Genomic DNA, 12,835 nt, shown 5'->3' on the forward strand with positions numbered 1-12,835 from the left:
CAAATATATTTTCCCATATAGTTGGTTCTCTTTTAATTTTAATGCTATTTTCTTTAGCCATGCAGAGTCTTTTTAATTTGATGAGGTCCCATTTGTTTATTCTTTCCTTTATGTCCCCTGCTCTAGGGGACATATCAGTGAAGATGTTGCTGCATGGAATATCTGAGATTTTCCTGCTGATGCTTTCCTCTAGGACTTTTATGGTGTCACGGCTTATATTTAGGTCTTTTATCCACCTTGAATTTATTTTGTGTATGGTATAAGTTGGTGGTTGAGTTTCATTTTTTTTTGCATGTAGCTGTCCAGATCTCCCAACACCATTTGTTGAAGAGGCTAATTTTACTCCATTTTATGCTTTTCCCCCCTTTGTCAAATATTGACCATAGAGACTTGGGTTTATTTCTGGGCTCTATTCTGTTCCATTGGTCTGTGTGTCTGTTTTTATGCCAGTACTAGGCTTTTTGATTACAGTGGCTTTGTAATACAGTTTTTTTAAAAGATACATTTTATTAAAAAGTGCTTCTGTCGTGAGTGGCACACATAGGGCAGCTTGATTGCTCTATGTGCAGAATCGGCATCAAGAAATTTCAGAACCATAATTTTTTGGTACCTGGGCAGCTAGTGATCGTTGGTCCTAGTGCCCCTGACATCCTAAAAAAATATATATATCTCTCTCTCTCTATATATTATTGATTATGCTATTACAGTTGTCCCATTTTCCCCTCTTCACTGCCCTCCACCCTGCACACCCTCTCCCACCCACATTCCCCCACTTTAGTTCATGTCCATGTGTCATAAGTTCTTCAGCTTCTACATTTCCCATACTATTCTTGCCCTCCCCCTGTCTATTTTCAACCTACATTCTATGCTACTTATTCTCCATAACTTTTCCCCCTCTCTCCTCCTTCCACTCTCCTCTTGTTAACCCTCCATATGATCTCCATTTCTGTGGTTCTGTTCCTGTTCTAGTTGTTTGCTTAGTTTTTGTTTTTTTTTTTAGGTGAGGTTGTTAATAATTGTGAGTTTGCTGTCATTTTGCTATACATGTTTTTTTTGTCTTCTTTTTCTTAGATAAGTCCCCTTAACATTTCATATAATAAGGGCTTGGTGATGATGAACTCCTTTAACTTGACCTTATCTAAGAAGCACTTTTTCTGCCCTTCCCTTCTAAATGAAAGCTTTGCTGGATAGAGCAATCTTGGATGTGAGTCTTTGCCTTTCATGACTTGGAATACTTCTTTCTAGCCCCTTCTTGCCTGTAAGATCTCTTTGGAGAAATCAGCTGACGGTCTTATGGGCACTCCTTTGTCAGTAACTCCCTTTTTTTTGTGTTGCTGCTTTTAAGATTCTCTCCTTATCTTTAATCTTGGGTAATGTAATTATGATGTGCCTTGGTGTGTTCCTCCTTGGGTACAACTTCTCTGGGACTCTCTGTGCTTCCTGGACTTCCTGGAAGTCTATTTCCTTTGCCAAATTTGGAAAGTTCTCCTTATTTTTTGTTCAAATAACTTTTCCAGTTGTTTCTCTTCCTCTTTTCCTTCTGGCACCCCTATAATTCAGATGTTGGAATGTTTAAGATGTCTTGGAGGTTCCTAAGCCTCTCCTCATTTTTTAAAATTCTTATTTCTTCATTCTTTTCTGTTTAGTTGTTTCTTTCTTCCTGCTGGTCTACTCCATTGATTTGAGTCCCTGTTTCCTTCCCATCACTATTGGTTTCCTGTACATTTTCCTTTATTTCATTTAATGTAGACTTTATTTTTTCATCTAATTTGTGACCAAATTCAACCAAGTCTGTGAGCATCTTAATCACCAGAGCTTTGAACTGTGCATCTGATATGCTGGCTATCTCTTCGTCGCTTAGTTGTATTTTTTCTGGAGCTTTGATCTGTTCTTTTGTTTGGGTCATTTTTTTTTGTCTTGACACACCTGTTATGTAGTGATCGGCGGAGCCTTAGGTGTTCACCAGGGCGGGGCAACCCATGTCACTGGGTTGTGACGCTTTATGGGGGGGCGGGGTCCGAGAGTGAACAATGGAAGTTGCTCTGCTCTCTGTCAGATTTCAGTCCCTTCCACTGCTTCCTCTAAGCAAACTGGGCCTTTCTGGTGCTGATTTCCAGGTGGGTGGGTTTGCGTACATTCTAGCCCCCTGTGGGTCTCTCCAATGAACTCTCTCTGAGGCTGGGTGTTTCTCCTGGCACCTCAACTCCCACAGGTGTTTTCAATCAGTGCCCAAGGGTCTATTTCCCGGTGCTGGGACCCTGGGTTGCACAGTCTGTCTCATTCCCCAGTTTTGTGTGGTTTATCTGCGTGGCAGTGTGGAACTGCCTCATTCCGCAAGCCACCTTGCATGCCGAGTGCCTCCACAATCCAGTTTGATATCAGGTATTGTGATTCCTCCTGCTTTGTTCTTTCTCAAAATTGCTGTAGCTACTCGGGTTGTTTATGGTTCCATATACATTTCTGAAATGTTTATTCTATGTCTGTGAAATAAGTCATTGGTACTTTAATAGGGATTGTATTCAATCTATAATTTGTTTTGGGTAGCTGGAATTTTTAATTTCCGACGCTGTTACAGCACTTTTAGCTCTCACTGTGTGTCAGATGACATACATGTACACAATGAAATTAAAAGTCATACAGTTGGAGAAAACATTTCCTTCTATAAACTATTAATGGATATCTAAGTATGATTTTTTCCAAGTGAAATCAGGTGTACGTAGTTGTATTCATGAAGATAAGGACACTAATCAGAAGATTTATAGCAATGAGAAACCTTAATAGCAAACCCCAGTACAAACACAGACGACCCTCTGAATTCCATGTTTCACCAAGCGTCAGAACCCACCAATCTCTCAGTCCTCTTGTGTGTTATTCTGTATCCATGTTCTCTGTATCGGATTGGATCCCTGGATTTTATTTTATTTTCTGAGTGATATTTTCCACAGATATGTGTCATTGGCTGCTGCTTTGCGGGTTGAAAGTCCTGGGTGTCAGTTGTTATTCCCCATGGAACACGGAGAAACTTCTCATCCTGCACTTCCAAACCTATTTTTGGTTCATTGCTGTGTAGCCAATATATATGTATTTATCATTATGGTAAAATTATCTCCTCATCACATTTTTCATATAAATATAATTCCAGACATTCCCATCATGACCTTTGTCAAATTTGTGAAATTCCACACAGTAAAGATCATAGAGGTAAGTCAGGAATTTGAATATAATATTGAAAATCCAGTAATCTACAAAAAATTCTGTTTTTGAGAAGATAGTAGAGGAAAATTCCAGTTAACCATGTTTTGCTTTGAACATTTATCTAGGTTCATGTGGCTACCAGTATATAAACTATATGTCTATGATTTTTGTCATTGTTTGTTTTACAAAATTGGGATTGTCTTATACACATTTTTCTGTATTTTACATTTTAACTCAGTAATAATGTGCACAATTTCCTCCAAACATAGAAAATAAAAAATCTAGTAAAAATTCTCTGGTCTCATATGTGTTCCTTAGAGTCTTATTCTAAATAATGGGTACAAAAAATTTTCATTTACATTACTTTTACATGTTGATAACATCTCATGACTTTTGGACATTGAGGTTATGAAAAACCCCTCCATCTGATAGTCCTCTATAGTGAGTCCTTTATTTTTTAGTTTTTATTTTATTTTTTTAACTTTTTAAAATTATTGTTCAAATACAGTTGTCTTCATTTCCCTGCCACCATTCCCCCTACCCCAACCCTGGAGTCCTTAATAAGGAAATTATATAGCAGCCTATAGCTCACAGCAGACTGAAAAATCCTTTTCTTTTTTATGTCAGTTGGTTAGTTGCTAAGGAAACTGGTTAAACATTATTTATTTATTTTCCCCTTTATCTCACGGATATTGATGTGCTACAGTAAGCTGTTGCTATCAGTTCTTTGTGTTTTCTGAAGATCACTCAGCCTTCTAGACACAGAAAACATTAGTCAATTCCAATCAGTGATTTGCGTATTTGGTTATAGTAGAGTACATTTAAATTGGAACAAACATTTGCATTGTGACCATTTCTATTTTCTCCCTTTCATATCGAACAATTTTGACTGCTTTTTAAAGGGCACAGAATGCTAGCTGTCCTTACTTCTGCTGTGTCAAAATCGTTGCTGTCAGGGTTAGACACATCACCAGCTCATTTTATGTGTCAGAATGGTTGCTTTGAAAGATTTGGTAATAAATGGAACACAGACTTGGAGTGCTAATTCTATTGAAAACGATGTGCTGCCCTGGCCAGTGTGGCTCTGTTGGTTGAAGCGTGGCCCCATAAAAAATGTTGTGGATTCTGTTCTAGTCAAGGCACATGTGTAGTTTGTGGGTTCAGTGCCATGGGGGCACCTATGAGAGGCAACTGATTGGTGTTTCTATCTCACATCAACAATTCTCTCTCTCTAAAAAATCAATAAGCATTTCCTCAGGAGAGGATTAAAAAAGTATTATGGGGATCCCTCTCTATCACCTAGAGGTTCACAACCCAGCCCTCCAACCATTTGCCACAGGCAGCACAATCAGATACGTGTGTGATGGGGAGACAGTACAGATGTTTGAGATGTGCCTCCTTTTCTTATGTCTTATGTTCAATACACACCATGATTTTAGGAAACTCTGCTTTTGAGAAATTTCAGACTAGCTCACTAGCACTGCACAAAGCAGTGGAATCAAGCAAATGTGATTTGAGGAGAAAGAATTTAACTTAGAGTTGCCTCAATATCTAATTATGAGTCGACCTAAACCTTTGTAGTAACTAAGCCCTTCAGGGATCTCCCCTTCCTCAGTAGAAGTGCTCCCGCAGGGCTCAGGCAAAGGCTCCATTCACATCCAGTGACACCTTGAGCTCAGAGGGAAACATGGCTGGTTAGATCCAATGCTTTTCAGTATGATTTCCCTGCCTGGAATTTCAGGTCCTCTATTTCCCATTGCTTCGTTAGCACTGTGATATTCTTAACTATGGTTCTTAAAACTGTGATATTCTGGGGGTTCTTTCAGAGGAAAAAAATACTTATGTATACTAATACTTAATACTTCCATATGTAACATAGAATTGAAAGAATCTTCTTCATCCTGTTTAATGGTAAAATGAGTGGCAAGTGTTATTTCCTGTTGTTTAAAAATATTTTATTTATTTATTTTTAGAGAGAGGGAAAGGAGGGAGAAAGAGAACGAGGGAAACATCCAGGTGTGGTTGCCTCTCATGTGCCCCTTACTGGGGACTGGCCCCTAACACAGGCTTGTGCCCTGATTGGCAATTGACCAGCGACCTTTTGGTCCACAGGCCATTGCTCAATGCACTGAGCCACACCAGCCAAGTGTCTCCTGTTCTTTTTTTCCGATTTCAAGGATTCTTAGAGTAATTCATGCCCACAAGATGGTAAAGGGCAGTGGTGTGTAAAGTTCAAAGTTTCTGCTGTCAGACTCTTTCCTGTGTTCTTGATTGTACTAATAGCTTAGCCATTGAGATCTGCCATAAAAGGAACCCCCACCACTGGGACAACCATGAGTTATTAACAAGTAGATGTAGCTACTGCTCCTAGGACTGGACATCAAAGGGGACAAATGGGACTATTGGAACCATGCCTTTGGAATGAGTCCCAGGGACACAGGACTCTGACCCCTGAGGAGGTTAGTGGACCTGGTGCTGGCATCTGAGGGACTTGGTGGAGGACTCAAAGGCTTGTCACTCTAAACCCTGAGTTTAGATGTTTGGTAGCTGAGCCAGTATATCTGAGGCTGACAGTCTGTTGTTTCTAGGAGTTAGCAACAAATGAGCTAATATTATATATGAATAAATTATATCTACACAGAAAATATGCAGGGCATCATGGGACTTCTGGCAAGATGGAGGCATAGGTGGACGCACCATACCTGCACGCACAACCAGCATTAGAACAACAATAATTTAGAGGCAGAATAACACCCAGAACTGATAGAGAATTTATCTGAATGGAAGTCAGCCAAGAAGTTGAAGTAGATCCGTTCATCCAGACCGGTAAGAGGGGTGGAGACGAGCACGCGAGTCGCAGCGCTCAGAGTTCGGGGGAGAGCTGGGCACCTAAGCCAATCGGGAGCAAGTAAGCCATCTGGGGCGCGCAGCGGGTGGACCCTGAGTACGCAAGTGGCAACTGGCAAACCCAGTGAGGCTGTGATTGTGGACCAGGGCAGAGCATGCAGCCCAGGATCCCAGGGAAGGGACCAAGATACCAGGAGAGTGGGGCTTCCGCCATTGTTCCCTCCTGCCCCTGCCCCCACATACAATGTCACAACCTAGTGACTGGGGTGCCCAACCCGGTGAACACCTAAGGCTCCGCCCCTCACCTTAACAAGAGCGACCAGACCGGGGAAAAAAAAAGAAAAAAAAAAGAGAGACAGGGAGAGACATGTTTCCAACAAGAACAGATCAGTCCCCCAGGACTCATCCTTTTGAGCAACCAAGAAATAGCCAATCTATCAGATGCAATGGCTCAAATAGAAGAACAAATCAGTGCCCCAGAATCATCCTTTTGAGCGACCAAGAAATAGCTAACCTATCAGATGCACAGTTCAAAACACTGGTGATCAGGAAGCTCACAGAATTGGTTGATTTTGGGCACAAATTAGATGAAAAAATGCAGGTTACCATAAAAGAGATGAAGGAAGATGCACGGATAACCAACAGTGATGAGAAGGAAACTGGAACTCAAAACAACAGAGTGGATCAGAAGGAAGAAAAAAGAAACCAAACAGGAAATAATGAAGAAATAAGAATTCAAAAAAATGAGGAGAAGCTTAGGAACCTCCAGGACATCTTTAAATGTTCCAACATCCGAATTATAGGGGTGCCAGAAGGGGAAGAAGTAGAGCAACAGATTGAAAACGTATTTGAACAAATAATAAAGGAGAACTTCCCCATTCTGGCAAAGGAAATAGACTTCCAAGAAATCCTGGAAGCTCAGAGAGCCCCAAAGAAGTTGGACCCAAGAAGAAACACACCAAGGCACATCACAATTACATTAGCCAAGGTAAAAATGAAGGAGAGAATCCTAGAAGCAGCAAGAGATAAGGGAACAGTAACCTACAAAGGAGTTCCCATCAGACTGTCAGCTGATTTCTCAAAAGGAACCTTACAGGCAAGAAGGGGTTGGAAAGAAATATTCCAAGTCATGAAAGACAAGGACCTACATCCCAGATTGCTCTATCCAGCAAAGCTCTCTTTTAGAATGGAAGGGCAGATAAAGTGCTTCTCAGATAAGGTCAAGTTAAAGGAGTTCATCATCACCAAGCCCTTATTTTATGAAATGTTAAAGGGACTTATCTAAGAAAAGAAGATAAAGAAAAAACATGTATAGTAAAAGGACAGCAAACTCACAAGTACTAACAACCACACCTAAAGCAAAACCAAAAGAAACTAAGCAAACAACTAGAACAGGAACAGAACCACAGAAATGGAGATCACATGGAGGGTTAGCAATAGGGACGTGGGAGGAGGAGAGAGGGGGAAAAGGTACAGAGAATAAGTAGTATAGAATGTAGGTTGAAAATAGATAGGGGGAGGGTAAGGATAGTATGGGAAATGTAGAAGCTAAAGAACTTATAAGTATGATACATGGACATGAACCAAAGGGGGGAGGAATGTGGGTGGGAGAGGGTGTGCAGGGTGGAGGGGAATGAAGGGGGAAAATGGGACAACTGTAATAGCATAATGAATAAAATATATTAAAAAGAGGAAATATGCAGAAGTAAACTCACTGTTGATGCCAAGGTGTAAGCTCTCAGTGAGAAAACAGTGATAGGAATAGCAATGCAAAATTCCCCAACATTCCCCTCTTCCTCTCTTTCCCGCTACTGGCAGAAAGTGTAGCAGATTAAAAGCACATACACACCATCCATGAGCTATGCCTCTGCTCAAGATGCAGAAAGATACACATTTGATGACACATTAACCACTTGTAAGAGAGTGGAAAGTTGAAATAGGCCCAGAATGAGAAAGTTTGGCTAATTGTTTAATGGCTGCTATTCACTATCCTGAATGATAAGGTGCCTCAGAGATAGTCTGTGGATGGTCTGCAGTGCATGCCATAGCAGTTCTACAGCCAGGAGACTGACAATGAATACATGGGGGAGATCAATTGGGATTTTTTTTTTAATTGTCATTTTTTCCTTTTTCCTCAGCTGAAGTTGGAACATTCTGCTGCTTGTTTCCTTGAAGTTCTTCTGCATTAAAGGACCAAAATAACAAACACAATAATGATAGTAATATCAAAAAAAGAATAAACCAAAATAGTAGCAGGTAAGGCATCCATTCTAGGTTTCCAACCTCTTCTGTTTCAGGGGGTGGACCACTGTTGATACTTCCCCCATAGCCCTTTTGCTGGCAGGTGGGAGGGTCCCACTCACGGCTGCAGTGGCAGTTGTTTCTGTTGTTGCAGACCCCATTCATATTGCAGGTCTCAGGTGAACACCCAGTTACCAGGAGGGACAGATGGACACACTTCCTTTTGATGCATACATGGTCTGCACCACACTCTGTACCATCTTTCACATCACCAATGTCAGGAATGGCCATCCCCAAGTGGTAGTCGGTACCCCAGCAGGTGATGTCATTGAAGCGAGTCCAATGCACAGTAGAATGATCTCTCAGAAGGGGAATTTCTCTCACATTCTCACACTGCACCCTCCCACACAGGACATCTGACATGTTACACCGCACGTATTCAGTACCACGGATACCACAGTTCCCAAATCGTTCACCACGGGTATTCATTTTGGTGTAGCAACTCTGATTGGCACTCTTGGCCTCTTTGCCAAAAATGTTCCTACACTGTTCTTCACGGTTATTGCATCTCTTCTCATAGCAGTAGCCACCGTCCTCGCATGGGATCCCATCCTGCACATACACATCTTCTGGACAATGGTTGGATGTCCCATTGCACCACTCTGGGAGATCACATGTGTTTTCCTGTTGTCTACACACTGTGCCTGTTGGCAGGATCTGGCAGTCTTGGCAACAAAGCCCAAAAGCACAGGCAGCCCCCAATCTCAGGGTGCAACTGAATTGACAACAGGGATCCTTTAAACACAACTGTAAAGTGCCACAGTCACACTCTTCTCCTTCTTCAACCACACTGTTTCCACACTGTGTAACTGTGAAGATGTTCCCTTTATTTGATGAAACATACAAACAATTTCGTTTTACAGCAGTGTTCATGAAGTCAGCATAACTGCAGTTGCTGAACTTACTTGCACCGGCTTTTGATGGATACATTACACAGATCCTATGGGCACATTTACAAGTGTTTGCATCATGTCCCATACCCAAATTATGACCAATTTCATGTGATACTATATATGCAAAATCATGCACATCATCATTCATAAAACTATCAACTCCACAGCTAAAACGAGAGTTACATACTCCTCCAACATAGGCTAAGCCCACAGTAATACCATAGTCCTGCTTTACAAAAACATGTGCAACATCATGGGGTAGGCGGTTATTAAAGCTGGCCATCTTCCATGTGCAAAACATTGACAGGAAATTACTTATGTTATTTACTGGAAGGAGGTTTCTTGTATTCCAGACCTCAACTCCTATTAAAACCACATCAACATCCAGTGAGCTCAAGAAGTTATCAATTCCATTGACAACAAGGAATACTTCATACTGCACTTTTGTGGTGTTACTTGCACGATGCATGTATCGATTGTAGTCCACCACCACTGCCAGCTCAAGAAACCGCTTGTGGGTCCACCAGCCTTCATACCCACTCTGCATCAAGGTGAAATTAACAGTCTCTTGAAACTTCAATTGTCGTGCTGTTTCTTCATCTGTCAAGCCACACCTCATGGGTGGGAATTGTGTCTCCTTCCTGTCCACCTTGTATATGAGATGTTCAAATGTGGTAGAATGCCTCTTGGGCTCTATTTCATACACAACGTCATTTGTCTGTAATGTTCCTTGGAAACCCCCCAAACAGGTACAGAGGGTCACCATGGATTCTGGGTCCCCTTCCACATAGCCTTGATAGTAGCAGTCATTCTGGACAAAAGGTTGGTCCTCTAGGAGGGCACCTTGGTCGCTGTAGGTAAACACTGGGAGGTGTCTGGACAGGAAATACTTGTTGACCTTCATGTGGACAATGTGTCTCTGGCCCCCAAAATGAAGGCTGTAAGTGAGCCAGCCTGGAAGCTTCCTGCTGCTGGCATGCCTTGTGGGAATCACCACCTCTGCAGGACCATGGCGTTGGGAGTTTCCAGTCTGGGGCCATCCAGAAAGAAACAGAAACATACCCTGCCAGAGCAGCAAAAGAGTGATCTTCACATGCACCAAGGCCTCATCCCCTGCCATTACGCAGCCACTGCATGCAGCCACTGGGGAGAGCATAGGAGGGCAGGGCAAGAAGCATCAGTGTCGTGTCTGCTTCATCTGAGCTGGCTGCATGCAGTGCCGACCTTTATTTTGACCTCCGGCAGAGTCACACCATCAGAGAAACAGCACTATAAAAAACATGAAAAGAAGAGCAGAGACAGAGGTGGGCATTATAAGCAGGTCTAGTTAGAGGAGGAAGAGAAGGTGTGGGTTAAAGTGAGTTAGCATTTGGCTCAAGACAAGACACAGAATACTGCCATCAGTTGATACTTAATGAACCTAGATGAAGGGCACATATGGATTCATTATCCCATTCTCTCATTATATGAATATATATGAAACATTCCACAGTAAATATATCAAAGTGAACATATGTCATGTTTTGATGAGGAGTCTTAATTTATACATATAGGCTTGGTATGAATATCGATATGGTAGGTCTTCCTTTCACTACCAAAAGAAGAATTATGTAGTCACATTCCTTGGAGAGATAAAAGCTATTTACACACATTCTTGTTTCTCTTTGTTTGTAATAGATACATCCAAAGCAACAGGTTATTAGTTACATTCTTTACTTTTTGCATTTCTCTAATCATTTAAACCTGTGAAACCGGGAGGGTCAAAGCATCCAATTTCTCCAAATATTTGTATCTACTGTAATCACACCAAGTTCTGTATTCAGTGGAGGAGGGTGGCACTGGAGGGGGAGCATATTGGGTTGGTGACAGATTATCTAAAAAGTTTATATTTGATTATACTCTTCAGGAGAACAAGATCTTAAAAACCCTAGCCTTATGAAATGAGAGGAATCAGACTAGTTGGCAGAGTATCCCTTGGAAGCGGGAGTGTCTTGAAGGCAAATTAAAGCAGCTTCAGAAATCAAGAAACCCTAAAGGAGGGAGGGAAGCACACAGGAAGGCAATATGTTGTCTTTCCGTGGTGAAGGCCTCAACGTCTCTACATGTCCAAGACTGCAAGGTAACCAGTTCCCAAGGTCAACCTTAAAGTGTTTTTATTTTATAAATACAAATACATGTACATATCTTCTATGAAAAAATAAAAACAAAAAGCTATCTCAATAGTACAAATGCATCATCACATGTGAGGGTGGACCCAAAAATGTGTTTATAAAAAATTGTTTCTTCATTCTTATGTGCTTAAAGTTCAGTCACCTCCAGAGTACTCTCCACTGGACGCAGTACCCTTATTGAGATGCTTTTTTTCCCACTGTTCAAAACAGTTTTTAAACTTCTGGGTTTGGATGCCTTAGTGCTTCTGCTGTTTTTGGTTTTATCACTTCCACATTGGCAAAATATTTCCCTCTGAGAACTTTGTTCATCCGAGGAAACAAAAAAAGTCGCTTGGGGCAAGATCATGTGAATAGGGAGGGTGGGACATAGGGGTCATGCTCTTTTGGTCAAAAACTGCTGAGCACCTAGCATGGTGTGAGCAGGTGTGCTCATAAATCACCTTTCATGAAATGGGCAAACATGTTGAAAGACTCTTCAAAGAGAAAATTACTGAAGTCAAATGCAGCCTCTCACAACACTGCCAGCTGGCACACTGATACAGATGGGTTCCTAGAACACCCACATAGCAGGGGAGCCTGTACTCCAAGGGGCCCACTGTCCACAAGATAATTCCATTTTGGGAGAGTGTCCTCTCATATTTGTTATGATGAAATCTGACAGTAGCACAGTGCCTGGCTGGCAAATCAACTTGCTGTTTTCTTCTTTGAGTAAAAGTGTTAATAGAAAGACTCAATGTGCAGACCCAGGGATATCCACCTGAGATGCATAAATCAACATGCAGATGAAGGAAATTAAATGGTATGAAGTTCAAATTTGGACAGAGTGGTTGGGGCAACAACACAGATTAGGAACTTGTAAAACTACATTCAATATTTCACAACAAAAACACTCATTTTTATTTATCTAGCAAAATACTCACAGTCTTCTATCATTAAAATAACATGATTTGAAGTTAGAACCGTTGGCAGAACTGAAAAAAAAAACACAGAAAGGTGAAGTCTTCTATGAGAGATCTGAAATGGGCTAATCAAATCCACTTCTCCTAGTGTGCACTATGAAAATGACAGGTGGCTGATTAAGGACCTGTCATCTCCTAGAGCCTGTACTCATTTCTGCTTAGTTCTCTATTATTGTTATTATTATCTTCATTGTGTGTTCCTTAACCTCTTTTCTCGGTAATCATTTTCCTGTTGTTTATGGAATCTTCCTTTTAGGAAAGCAGGAGCAATCTTCTCTCTACTCTCATTTATGAAAAGTTCCTTATCCCACTTGATTGTGCTAAACCTACCTGTCAAACATTGGGCCCAACAGCATGGGGGAGCAGAGCAGAGAGAAACACTTCCATCCTCAGGATCTTCAGGTGTCTCACAGACCAGCTATCTGGTCTCAGTTTGCTTTGATTACCAAAGCCACTTCCAAACCACTCA

The 12,835-nt window shown here is 41.4% G+C and overlaps 1 protein-coding gene and 1 non-coding gene across 2 annotated transcripts; one reads left to right on the forward strand and one right to left on the reverse strand.

Annotated features, from left to right (window-relative positions):
* The first annotated feature begins 511 nt into the window (after positions 1-511).
* On the forward strand, positions 512-645 carry LOC123814255. The gene has a single exon (XR_006784876.1). It is a non-coding gene; the product is annotated as a U11 spliceosomal RNA (small nuclear RNA).
* A 7,506-nt stretch (positions 646-8,151) lies between these two features.
* On the reverse strand, positions 8,152-10,356 carry LOC123813931 (disintegrin and metalloproteinase domain-containing protein 20-like). Its single transcript, XM_045831378.1, has one exon. The coding sequence runs from the start codon at positions 10,354-10,356 to the stop codon at positions 8,152-8,154; it is 2,205 nt and encodes a 734-aa protein (XP_045687334.1).
* Between the last annotated feature and the right edge of the window lie 2,479 nt (positions 10,357-12,835).

The sequence above is a fragment of the Phyllostomus hastatus genome, unplaced genomic scaffold (assembly GCF_019186645.2).
Source record: "Phyllostomus hastatus isolate PE091 unplaced genomic scaffold, TTU_PhHast_1.1 phas_contig_159, whole genome shotgun sequence".
Lineage (NCBI taxonomy): Eukaryota > Metazoa > Chordata > Mammalia > Chiroptera > Phyllostomidae > Phyllostomus > Phyllostomus hastatus.